General features: G+C 44.1%; 1 protein-coding gene across 2 annotated transcripts in view; it reads left to right on the forward strand.

Moving 5' to 3' along the window:
- The window catches only part of TTC28 (tetratricopeptide repeat domain 28), a 1,211,014-nt gene that overhangs the window by 1,106,727 nt on the left and 91,453 nt on the right, over positions 1-12,834 (forward strand). For both annotated transcript variants that reach the window (XM_078667293.1, XM_078667294.1), the window contains exon 13: positions 7,834-7,978. In XM_078667293.1, the coding sequence (XP_078523419.1) occupies positions 7,834-7,978 (145 nt within the window). The remainder of the gene's footprint in view (positions 1-7,833; positions 7,979-12,834) is intronic.

Raw genomic sequence — 12,834 nt, forward strand, 5'->3', positions numbered from 1 at the left:
TCCTGCGCCAGAACGCCCCCCCCCCCCCCGGCACCTTCCCCTGCTCAGGAACGCCTCCTTCTGGCGCAGGGATTTACAACGTGACGCATCTCCCAGATGCGTCTCGTTGTAAATACCCCACACCATGGCGCATCTTTTGCGCCGCCACTGCCTTACAAAAATGGCACAACGGTGGCGTAAAAGAGGGCCAAGTAGTTTGTAAATCTGACCCTTTTAGGAGTGTAATCCCCTTATCCTGACTAGAGGAGAGGGTCCCTATTTGTCACACGTACCTACCTGTGCCAACTAGAGACCCCCAAATCTAACATATATCACTAATCCACTCTTTCTGGCAAGGGTTGGGGTAAAAAGTGTGGTAAAACTAGGTGGTTATCCACTCGTTTATGTTTATTCATCTTGAGTGTAGGGGGCCTAAAATGTGTGTAAAAGAAGCTTAGGGGCTGCAGTGACATGTTGCATTCAGTGTTAAGGTTATGAATCCAGCTCCTAAGGACATCCTTTGGTGTATCTAGGTTCCCTGAAATAAATTATAATGCAGTCCCCCGCCTGATTTTTCCTCAGGGGGCCAATCCAATGTACTCCCCTAACAAGCAAACTATAATTGGGGTTCCTGGCTGAAAAATAGCTGTAGCTATGGAGCCAGTGGGTTACTTTATTCTTAGGAGAGTCGTAAGTTTCAATTTGACCCTGGCATAGGGGAGGATCGTCCTTTCGCGGCTGTCTCTTTATATCTTCCTCCGATGACCTCCTCTCCCTCTCTCAGAACCCCTTTTCTTGTCCCCATCTTCCTTCTCACCCTCTCCTCTGATCCTAACCTGCCGTCTTGTTCCGTCCTTTGTCAGTTCCTTTCTCCCTGCTCCCACTCATTCCCACGTTTCCCTACTTCCTCTTTTCCCTTACCCCTGTTTTCCCTCGCTCCCATTGCTCCTTAATATCTTCTGTTTTTGTAATGATCTAATCATTAGATGTATTTGTATAACCTTGTTTTTCCTCTTCCTCGCAACGTTCTTTCGTGTAAATTCTGTAACGTTTGTAATATGCTAAATGCTAAATTCCTCATGTAAAGCGCTCTGATATCTCCGGGTCTAGCAGCGCTATATAAAACTCTTCAATAAATTTTGGGTTCGGCTCTTTGGCCCAAGTGTTTGGCAACTCCCCGTTTTGCCAATAATAATGCCACAGCCACAAATTTGTGATGGGCCATTTGTAGATTTTTAAGTGGGCCCAGTAGGCACATCTGGGGGGTCCTGGCACCTTTGCCATGTCTAAAAGGGCTTTCACCACCTGTGCCCATAATTTTGGATGGAAGCGCACAGACAAGCTAGGTGTATAAAGTCCGCCTCCAGTGCCCCACATCGCAAGCAGGCCCTCAGACCACACTTGAACAGTTTGACAGGAGTATAATACATTTGTTGGAGATACTTAAATTGAATAATTCACAACTTACAATTGGGTATGAGCATGCCTGTTGGTGTGGAAGAGAAACTCCCGTCCTCTGGTGCCAGTGGTGTGTCAAGGATTGCGTTTCATTCTTCAAATGCTGGGTTCGAGGCTGTCAGCCTGTCCACCTGAGCCATATGGTGCAATCTTGTAATAAGGCTCTCGTGTGTGATGCTAGCGTGTAATGTTTGGAGTGCTCCAAGTGTGGGAGACTCTATTGGGAAAGAGGAAGACAGCTCTCTCATGGCATCCCGAAGGTGGTAGTGTATGAAGGTCAACAGCAGGGTCTGATGATGGGTGTGTGAATTACACAGCAAGCTTGGCTAAATAATGTGGCAAAAAAAGTCAAATTAAGTGGCCTAATGCTGCACATTTTATGATAGCATTGCTTTATTATTTTGTGTTTTTTACACATGGTAACACTGTCTGGGCAAAGATGTTACCTCATTGCTAACAGTTTAATGATCAAGTGCTGTAATAAAAAGTTGAAAGCTGATTAGTCACACTTTGCAGAGGCCTTTTCACTGCACGGGAACAAGTATTGCAATGTTTTAAGTCACTTTTGATCCGGCAGACCTGTATACAAAATAATTTTTTTGTTCAATCTTCAGATTATGCAGCAGATGATAGATTAAGTGGTAAATGCGGCAAATCCAGAATTATGTGGAAACATTGTGGCCATGGCGTTGCATAATTCCATTGGCACGGTTTAATGGTCACAAAGTGATTAAAAAGCCTCTTTGCAACAGATTTTGCACTACGCTCTTGCCCGGAATGAACCACTTAGTTTTGCAAGCCCGCCTCATTTGACTGCAGTGGGAAGGAAACTCGTATGATTAGAAGGGGCAGCCATATCCTTATGTATCTCATGCACGTAGGCGCTGCACTTTATTTTGTTTGTTTAGAAGCTCCAGGGGAGATGTTGAAGGCCATGTTAATAAAATTGCTGCGGTCTGCATTATTGTGAGCACGGGAATGGAGTCTTTTTAAGTGTGCAACCGCATGCAGTTTGAAGAGTCGTTAAATGTAAATTAGAATTTTACATCAACATTGCTTCCAGAAAAACCCCATGCTCGTGAATCTGGATTGCAACACACTGCAAGTCCTTGGAGGCGGTTCAGCGGTTCTTAGTACTTGCATTTATTCAGTAGCTGATAAGGTTTTGTGTGGGGTTAACCGAAGAATGTACATGTGCTGTAAGCCTAGAAAGACCTCAGTTGAGATTTACAGAGTTTGCTGATTGAATCAAAAGTGCACCAAAATGGAACCGACATTGCTGCAATTTGTGATAGTCAATAATCATACATCATCTATTCCTAGGACAGTTACAGGATTTGTCTATATTTGTGAGATGGATTTGCCTCATTTAGGCAGTAGTGCATGCTGCCAAAGAAGGTGGCAGAGTGGGCTAAAGAACGGTGATGGATCAAACCTAGATCTTTTGACTGGGTGTGAGTGTTTGATTGGTTCTGATGCTCCGTCCATCACCACCCCCTTTTGTACCGCTTTGGCCGCCATAAGTGTGGCAGGGTATGCTCAGACGTGAGTCCCTTGCTCACTTTGCCACTGGATTCAAGCAAGCCGGGCTGAAGACGGCTGGAATGCCAGAAACCGGTCCTCGGAAGCTTGTTTCCGGTCCAGGGAAGGCATGGCTTGGCAGTTCGGGCTGGACTGTTCCCATGAGGCACAGGGTCAGACTGATTTGCATATAGCCATGTCTGAACTGGGGTGGCAGAGTGGGCTGAAGAACGGTGATGGATCAAACCCAGATCTTTTGACTGGGTGTGAGTGTTTGATTGGTTCTGATGCTCCGTCCATCACCACCCCCTTTTGTACCGTGGCACAAAAGAAAGGCACTCTGCAGTGTTTGTGGATCTGACTCTTTTGCATATGTTCATGTTTGGTGTCGATAATTTTCACTTATATATCTTCCGAGATGGTTCTGGTCATGGAGCTGAGGCTTTAGAATCCTACGGGTGTACATTTAGATATGTGTAATGCAGTTTGATATTTCTTTGCCCATTGGAATGTTTGATTCCTGTTATGATATCGCCTCTGCTTCCTTTACGATGTAACTTGCCAGATCACCTCTCCTGGTTGACATATTTTAGTAGGAATGTAAAAATTGCTTCAAAGAATGGATCTTTTCCTTTCTACAGCCAGTGTGAGCCTCAGTAAACAAAACAATCGAGCACACTTTGTTTTTGTTAGTTTGCACAGTTTGAACATTTCTGGTTAGAAAATAAGCAGGCCTTCTGCATTCATACTGTTCTAAAAGTGACCATGTGAACACACACGTAAGCCTGTGTTGTTTGAAACATAAAAAAAAGTCATGCAACACATAGGGGCATATTACCAACGATTAGCGATATTTATCGCTAACTAGGCTTAGCAACAAATTTGTTATCGCTAAGCATCGCCGGAAATTATCGCTGAGATAACGTGCTATTAGCAACGTTTATATCCAAAGCGATACATTTTCCGGCGATAGCGTGAATATCGCTGAGAATACAGCGATATTCACGCAATAGCGACAAAATGCTCTTAGCCATGTTATCCACCTCCCATTGGATAACATGGCTAAGAACTGGTCAGACAAACGTTAGTTTTTGGCGATAGCGGGAATATTTCCATCGATACGCCTGCCTTGCTAATAGGCGATAGCGACGTTAGCGACTGCTTTCAGTTGCTAATAGGTTGGGTATGCCCACTTTGCATGTCATTAGCGATAAATATCGCTGACATGCAAAGCGGGACCCAAGCCGCTCACTATCGCCTAAAGCTGTCGCTAACTGCTGTTAGCGACAGCTTGCTAATAGAGCGATAAAATTATCGCCGCTTAGTGGCAGAAGACGGCCACTAAAGCGGCGATAATTGCCTATCGCCCTGCTTGGTAATATGCCCCATATTCTTCTGGGATCGCAACAAAACCGCTTCCTCCACATTCGACATTTTGACAGCCACCTGCTCACAGGACCTATGTGTATGAAGATGCCAGCAGTGTTCAGATAGATTCACTGGCTGATGGTGGCTCATTGTTTAAAATCTGAGACTGTTTGTCTGGTTCTTAAGGTGCTGAATGGAAGTGTGCACTTTATTTGCTTTCATTCTTTCTAACGCTACCTCCCATCCTGCACGCTTAGATTAACAAAAGAGGGCACTCTTAATGAACCGTATTTCTGGAAGGGCCTGACTTATTGGTTAGGCAGCAGCGCTATGGTATAAAATCGCTGTAAATTTCAAGATACAATACCTATTTTACTTTATGGACACACCTCAAGAACAGTTTGTTCCCCCTTTGGTCTCATATCAGTGTACACTTTGTTGTTCGAGGTGTGCCAAGCAGCGGCGAAGCGTGGGTTGCCAGCGCTCAGGGCATCATTTTAAAAGAAAGTATTGCGCCCACTAATTCATGGACCTTTAGCTCAGAAAGTGCTGATGGTCCACGGGTTAGGGGGAGCAATACTTTCTTTTACAATTTTATGCCCCTAAGAATTTTGCACCTGGGGCAATTACCCCTGTGGACAGCCGCGGCCCGTGGAGGGAGTTACAGTGGGGCAGGGAGGCGGGGAGGGGGAGGGGCTGGGTGGAGGGTGCTAAAAACCGGCAAATGGATAATTGCAGGTAAGTACACAATTTACTTATTAAAACGAATTTCGTAGCACGCACTGCATCGCAAAATGCGATGCTGGGCGCGCTACGAATTTCGTTTTATTAATTAAATTGTGTACTTACCTGCAATTATCCATTTGCCGGTTTTTAGCACCCTCCACCCTGCCCCTTCCCCTCCCCGCTTCCCTGCCCCACCGTAACTCCCTCCACGGGCTGCGCCTGCCTGTGGATACCCCCACACTACACCACTGGTGCCAAGAAGCCTTTGGCAGATGTTCACTATATAAGATAAACTTATAATAATTCAATGGCTCTATTGTGGTGATTTCACTCCATGAATGCAATATTGGTATTGGTTACCCTATGATCTTCATTCTCCATCATCAGGTCATTGCTCAATGTGCACATGTCCTGAGAACAGGTTCCCATTAGTCAAAATCACTCATTTTTTCATTCCCACCTCCATTCGTACCTGCTTCGTAAGTCATCTTTGCAATTTAAAATGAAACCCTTAAAATATATTTTGAATACTGAAAAGCTAATTCCTCCCACACATTTGTTTTCTGAAGCTACCAGTGATTTTTATTATTGTCATTTTCCATAGATTAGTTTGCATATGTTGTTTTATTGCCTGTCACATTTCATTAGATTAGGAAATATTTCATTGATAAAGGGAGCAATACAAGTGGGATCAAGTTTACCAGTAAAGTAATTAGACCCTCTATCAGAAAGAAAGAGGATTTCATTCTCTGCTGCGTCCTATCTATAATTATTTGAGTAACATTCCTTATGGGTTCCGTTATAATTTTGATAAAAGATAATCCCAAATATTAATTTTCGTATGGGTTCATTTAGCAATTTTGATACAACGTGAATCCTAAACATTATTTTTCCTTGGGATTCTTTTTGAGTCCTGATATGTGGCATCTGATATTTAATCTGAGTTCCTAAAAGGGAAGGTTTTTGTTCTGTTACGAAAATATATTTTATAAACTGCGTAAGTGACTACTTTCTCTCTTTCCCTTTAATTGATTAAGCCTTTGAATTTGAAGTTGATTCTTAGTTTGTAAGAAGGGGGTCAGGACTCACAATAAATGGTAAAGCAGATATGAAGAATACTTTCCTTGCACCTTACTTTAATCTAGAAAAAGACAATTGCAGAAAATTTCCCAAATTCGCAGCCATTTAATACATTTGCCATCTAGACAGGACCATTATAGTGATTTGATCATGAAAATCCTTTTCATTCTATCAAAAACTTTGTTATCATCGGAAGTGCCCTCAAAACAAGGCTTATCCATCTTACCCACTGGATCTGTCAAGCCAACCATCCAACAAGGCAGGGGGTGAACGTTTAAAGCAAGATGAAATGTAAGGGAACCACACATACAAAAAAGTACAAAAGCTAGTTACAGGGGACTTGTCCAGTAATTGAGGGAGATGGGTATGGCCCCGTACTGACAGCTTTACACACAAGAGGAATGGACCACCCTTGTCATAGGGACATGGTAGCGATGTCCAGAGTGCCTGACCAATTCAATGCTTAGGACCATTTGTAAACATGTAGAGACACTAGGTTAAAATAGACCCAGAGAAGTAGAACATAATGTGCCTCTGATATCCTGATTATGTCCACAAATACAAGAGCCACCTATAGATATGAAAGAAACACATATGTACTCATAAATGTGCACATGTAAAGGTGAAGATTCAAAATTCCCCCTTTTCACAGATGTTGAAAAACAGACTGGAACAATTATGCTTATTTGAAAGGATGGCCCAACATACAATAGCACATTTTCTTGGTGGAAAACACCCTTCCTCCTACTCCACCACAAAGTCTGGGAGCATTCTGCAAACCATGGCAGGGCACCTATGGCAGCTCTTTGCAGGATTCGTGTCTATTACCAGGATGGGAAAGGATCAGAGACACGTTTGTGAATGCTCACAAACTCACAAGCTTATGGATGTTCCCAAACTCACTAGGTACACCATGGTTGATTTTCCCTTTCCCCGCCTCATGCAAGGGACTTAACCTTTGCACAGTTGTAGACAGTCCAGACACACAATGAAGCATAAATATATGAATGTGAATGCCAAGCAGCCCTAAATCCATTTGACTTGGGGTGAGTGCTTGCAATGTTCAACACTCCGTCCATCATCCCCTTTGGTTTTGCTTTGTTCACGCTAAGTTGGCAGGGTATGCCCAGACGTGGGTCCCTTGCTCACTTTGCCACTCGATTCAAGCCAGCCTGGCTGATGATGGCTGATTAGCCAGAAACGGGTCCCAGGAGGCTTGTTTCCTGTCCAGGGAAGACATGGCTTGGCAGTGAGGCACTGGGTCAGACTGATTTGCATATGGCCATGTCTGAACTGGGGTGGCGGAGTAAGCTAAAGATTGATGATGGATTAAACCCAGATCAGTTGACTGGGGGTGAGTACTTGCAATGTTTTACACTCTGTCCATCATCCCCTTTGGTTTTGCTTAAACCGGATTTACACCATACATGGTTTGTGAATCAAGCCTGAAAAGGGCAGCATATAGTCCTGTAGATTATACCTTCAAGGAAAACAGTAAATAAACGAAATAAAACATATTTATAATAATGTCATCACAATGATGCCATTTTGGTGGAAGCTTCAGAAAATACAAATATCTTCTGTAAAAACTGATATTTTTAACCCAAGCATTAACAAATGAATTTATTTATTTGTCCAAATGTGCAATCCTAAGCTTTATTTTGCTGCAGTATTAAGAAGGCCTGTGTGTTTCAATTGTAGGAGCTGCTCAAGCATGACCAGCCTGTTCAGTAGCACCATGTCACCTGTGAAGGACGGGACCTCATCCCTGCCCAGAAGCAAAAGTTCATTCAACAAGCCTCCTCTGCGAGCCATGTATGATCTGCTCATAGCACCGATGGAAGGGGTAAGAGAGTTTCCAGGAGCAAGGTACCTTGTGAATGTATGTAGATGCGAACTGCTTTTATTTTCAGATGAGTATTTACAGTGGCGGCTGCTACGGAAGAGAAGTGGTAGGTCGGGGGAGAAAAAAAGAAAAGATTACTGGGAGAGTATGTGGCTTAATGGCTAGCGCAGCCAATTTTGAAGCTGGGGAACAAGGTTCGAGTCTGGCGGGAGGCTCAAGCATCCTGTGGTTCTGGGCAAATCACTTAATCTTCCCATGCCTAAAAATGAATGTGTCCATCTGTAATGCAACTGGTGCTCATGTAAAGCACTCTGATACCTTTGGGTCGAGTTTGTGCTATATAAAACTGCTCTCTTCTGTTCTTGTCGACTCCTGGCAGCACACAGGCTCCCAGACTCCCCTAAGCCAATCACAACGCTGCTGTCATGCTGGTAATATCATACATAAATGGGATGCACACCTCAAGTATTCCATTTTCTCTTGTTCATCCTTAAATTTCGAAAAGCGTGCTGACTGGTTACGTGCCCAGCCCCTGTGGCACGCACAACAATAACTCGCAACATTGGGACACTGTGTGGTGCCCCCAACCATAGCACAATTGCTTTTGCATGTGCAATATATAAACCAACGTTCATCATAATAAATCTTTTCAATCCATCTTTTTCCATTTTCCATTGCTTTTAAACGTTAACCATTTTCTTTCCACATGTAGGATAATGCCAATTGTCTAGGTTTCAAGTATTCCTGATGGGCCATCCGAACCTCTTCCTTCAAGAATATGCACTGAAGCAGATTTCATAAAATAGCAGTTTATTTGCAAACCCAATGCATTTCGGGCCTCCATGGGCCCTTCGTCAGGGGTAACTGGGTACTGCTGGCTCTCCAATGTGCCCCCGGGATGAAGCTCCCCCTGCCGCTGAAGCTCCGGGTCTCTTGCAGAAGAGCTTCTGCAGCAGGGTGGGAGCCATGTCTGCAAATGTTCATATGGCAGGGCGTGCAGGCTGACGAAGGGCCCATGGAGGCCCGAAATGCATTGGGTTTGCAAATAAACTGCTATTTTATGAAATCTGCTTCAGTGCATATTCTTGAATGAAGAGGTTCGGATGGCCCATCAGGAATACTTGAAACCTAGACAATTGGCATTATCCTACATGTGGAAAGAAAATGGTTAACGTTTAAAAGCAATGGAAAATGGAAAAAGATGGATTGAAAAGATTTATTATGATGAACGTTGGTTTATATATTGCACATGCAAAAGCAATTGTGCTATGGTTGGGGGCACCACACAGTGTCCCAATGTTGCGAGTCATGCTGGTAATAGCATTACCAACATAACAGCAGCGTTCTGATTGGTCTGAGTGACCTGATTTTCTGCTCAGACGGTGCCTGGGACTGTTTTGCATAGCCGGGTGGAGAAATACTAAGTGCGCATATCAGTTTGGCCATCCTGAGGCGGGCGGCTAAACCGTCATACGTTCTTATGGTGCCCACCACTCCTCCTCCCTGCTCCGTGATGACAGCCCCACCCTGCCCTGCCCTAAACTGCGTCAGTACTGAAAAATATAATGTTAACAGCATTGTGTTATCATTTTCTTTTTTCTTTTTCCACTGCTCAGAGAGCAGTGGGGCGACTCTCCTCCGCCTTAACGAAGGAGCCATCGCTGATTATTTAAGTCACATAGTTCTTGGCTTAGGCCCAGGATCACTCGGACTGCCAGGGAGGAGCCCGGGCTTGAATTCCTGACTTCAGACTGCTAACAGTGAGCTCTGGTAGAAGGTCAGTGCTGGGTCAGCACAGGTGTTGTTTTACTCTGGGTATTAGTACTCGACTCTGTGGTAAAAATAAAACTGTCCGCCTGATTTCGTGTCATTCCCTGAACACGTGTAAACTTCAGATGCTAAACTTGCACGTGCTTTTAGGAGTAAAATGACTAGATTGGATCATTCCTACGCAGTCATAAAAAGAGCACCAGTGGTAAGTGAAAACATCTGCTCCCAAATTGTTCAACGCTGCTAAAGCAAAAAAGACATAGGACACGCTGTAAAATACAAATGGAAAGTTGTAGAAGATTATACAACAGGCTTCTTATTTTAGCACTGACAATTGAGAGAGGTGAATTTATGTCCGCTCCCGCCGATCTACCCCTGCCAGACAGGACAAACCAGCCTAGGTGCCCTTGACATATATATCTGCATGCAGTTTACATATATGTTTCAAACTCCTTCCTCGCTTCAGTTGTAATTAAAGGGCACTTGTAATGAGTGGCCAAATGGGCAATTACATTGGTTATTCCCACGTGGTTTACACTGCCCACATATTCGATCAGTTACGTTAGAAAACATCAATTTTGTTATTTTTATGTGTGCAGGTAGTTATGCACATTGCTCATAAACCTGTTTCTCTCAGGCTCTTTTCCTTGAAAGGACGGCGATCATTTAAATGTAGGTAAAGTGGGAGCTGAAGCATCGAATGGACATTTAGTGGGCAGCACGGTTTAAATGCAAGAGTTCTCCACAGGGGTGTACACATCCCCATAGGATGAAGTTCTGTTTCTAGGAAGTGCGTCAGTAATACAACATATTTTCCTCAAAGGTAGGGGGAGGGGCAAGGCCGTTGAAAACACTATAACTACAAGCCCACAAAACATAAGAATTCCCCTACTTAATTTCTTGTTTTTGTGTTGAAAAATGCACCAGTTCCATAAGTATGACATTATTGTACTTTGGCATGTATGTATGTGGTATTTGTGTAGTGCAAATCGAGTGACCACCTCCACTAGTCTATTACAGACTCTGTTTCCAGTCCTGGAGTTTTGTGTGGTAGTCTAATGCATTTTGGGTGTTGTAGTTTTCTTTCATTTTGATTGAGCTAATTAGTAAGCCTGGGCGGAGAACTCTGCTCCGTCTGCGGAGTGTGCGGAGATTTGCCTACTCCACAGCGGAGCGGTGTTGGCCAGCCCCCGCCTCCATCCCCCACTATTAACCATTAACTCTACATTAATTAAAAGTAAATTAAAAACCACTTACTTGTACTGCGGTGTTCCCGGGCTGCCCTCCTCCGCTTCCTCGCCGTCTGGGTAATCCACTGTGCATGCTCTGTGACACAATGCCTCATGGCTGTAGCATTCTCCTCCAGCACAGACGGAACAGAATCCCCAGGTCCCCACACTCAGCCCTTTAGCCATTATTTCTGCAGCGGGTTGAGAGACTTTGCGTCCTTCGAAATGTGCTCATTGTGCATCTTGCACTAAGATGACGAGCTTATAGATGTTCCACCTGTCACAGTGAACAGTCTATCGCTTGTTTGGATCTGACCATCAGGAAATGTATATGATTTTTTCAATCTGGGAATTCACATCATTAATTTGAGTTATCACTGACTTCTCAACAGTCTGCCTACATTCCAGAGTACAGTATAGTTTATTATTGCCCTGAGGAAGCCCTATTCAGAGTGAAAAGGCGTTGGCTGCACCTGCATTGTATTACGCACCTGTGGTTCAAGGAAATATTAAAGGATTTGAAAAATGTCATTGAATAGTCCGGATAGATCTCTTTGCTTAGCATTTGTGCTTTTTGACATTTGTGTTGCCTCTCTGTGCTCTCTTTTTGTATCATAGTGGTGTGGTACATTGGCAGTGGACATAGGAGGTGGGCAACAGTGACTTTGTGTATTCAAACACAGTGTACAGTCAGGTAGTGTGGCGTTATTTATCCCTTGGTGCTATTTCTCTTGTCTCTAGTACCCCACACTCAGTCCTCCACTTTGCAGCAGTTTCTTCGCAGAATGTGTATCCCTGCTAATGAGGTGCCATTTGTCCTTCCATTCTATCTTTTTTCCCTCCTTATCAGTCAACCTCCCCTGTCCAACACTCACATTTATTATACACTTTAAGAACTTGTTGTACAAATAGCGCTTCAATCCCTTCATTGGTCATGGGCTCAGCGCGCTCCACGCTGGCCACCAGACACATGCCGGCGTCTTCCAAGGCCTTCTCTGTCATTCATTATCGTCCACATGGAATAGGATCTTCCTTTCTACAGAAACATTTTTTTGTACACATTGTCCTAGATGAATTGATGCTTCCCATGTGCACCAAGTAGAGAGCCGGAGGTCCAACCTTCTCTCTCCAGGAATTAAAGCTTAGAAATCACCCCCTGATCAGATGGGAAACCTTCATGGTCACCAAAATGGTGTGCAAAGCCCCAAAACAACGTCCACTGTAAGTGAGCTGCGTTGTGTGTCTGGATGAATGTCTGTTCCTAGAAGAAACTAACAACGAAGTCACAACACTTGTTGTGTACCTTGACCACTTGACCCTAAGACCTGAAGACTGTGCATGACTATCAACTAAACACCTAAGTTCCTTGAAAGAATGTTCAAATAAAGAAACTGACTCCTTATGAATAGGCAGGTGTGCCAGACACGACCTCTGCAGCTTCACTCTGCCTTCTGCTTGCTGTGCCATGATTGCAGGACATCTCTGATCCTCTTGCCTGTTATTCACATGCGTGTTTCATGCACACACACCCCAAATGTTCCATTCACTCCCTGAAAACCATGCCTCGAGATCCTGCTCCACATATCTCCCAGAGCAGGTGGGCATTAGATTGCAGCTCTACTCTACTCAGCAGTACAGCTTGAGCAACCTTCATGTGTTCTCCAAACAAAACGCCTGCTCACAAATAAACTGCACCATCGAACATCCTTTGTGGCTTAACACAGGCACCGGATAGCCCTGCCATGCAGAGGGCTCCACCCTTCAGAGTGCCCCCTTCAACATAAAGCCTATTAACATACATGAGATACAGGAGTATCGGAGTTCGCTCACCACATTCCACAGGGTGGTCTCTTCATT

This window comes from Lissotriton helveticus, chromosome 11 (genome assembly GCF_964261635.1).
Source record: "Lissotriton helveticus chromosome 11, aLisHel1.1, whole genome shotgun sequence".
In the NCBI taxonomy this organism is placed as follows: Eukaryota; Metazoa; Chordata; class Amphibia; order Caudata; family Salamandridae; genus Lissotriton; species Lissotriton helveticus.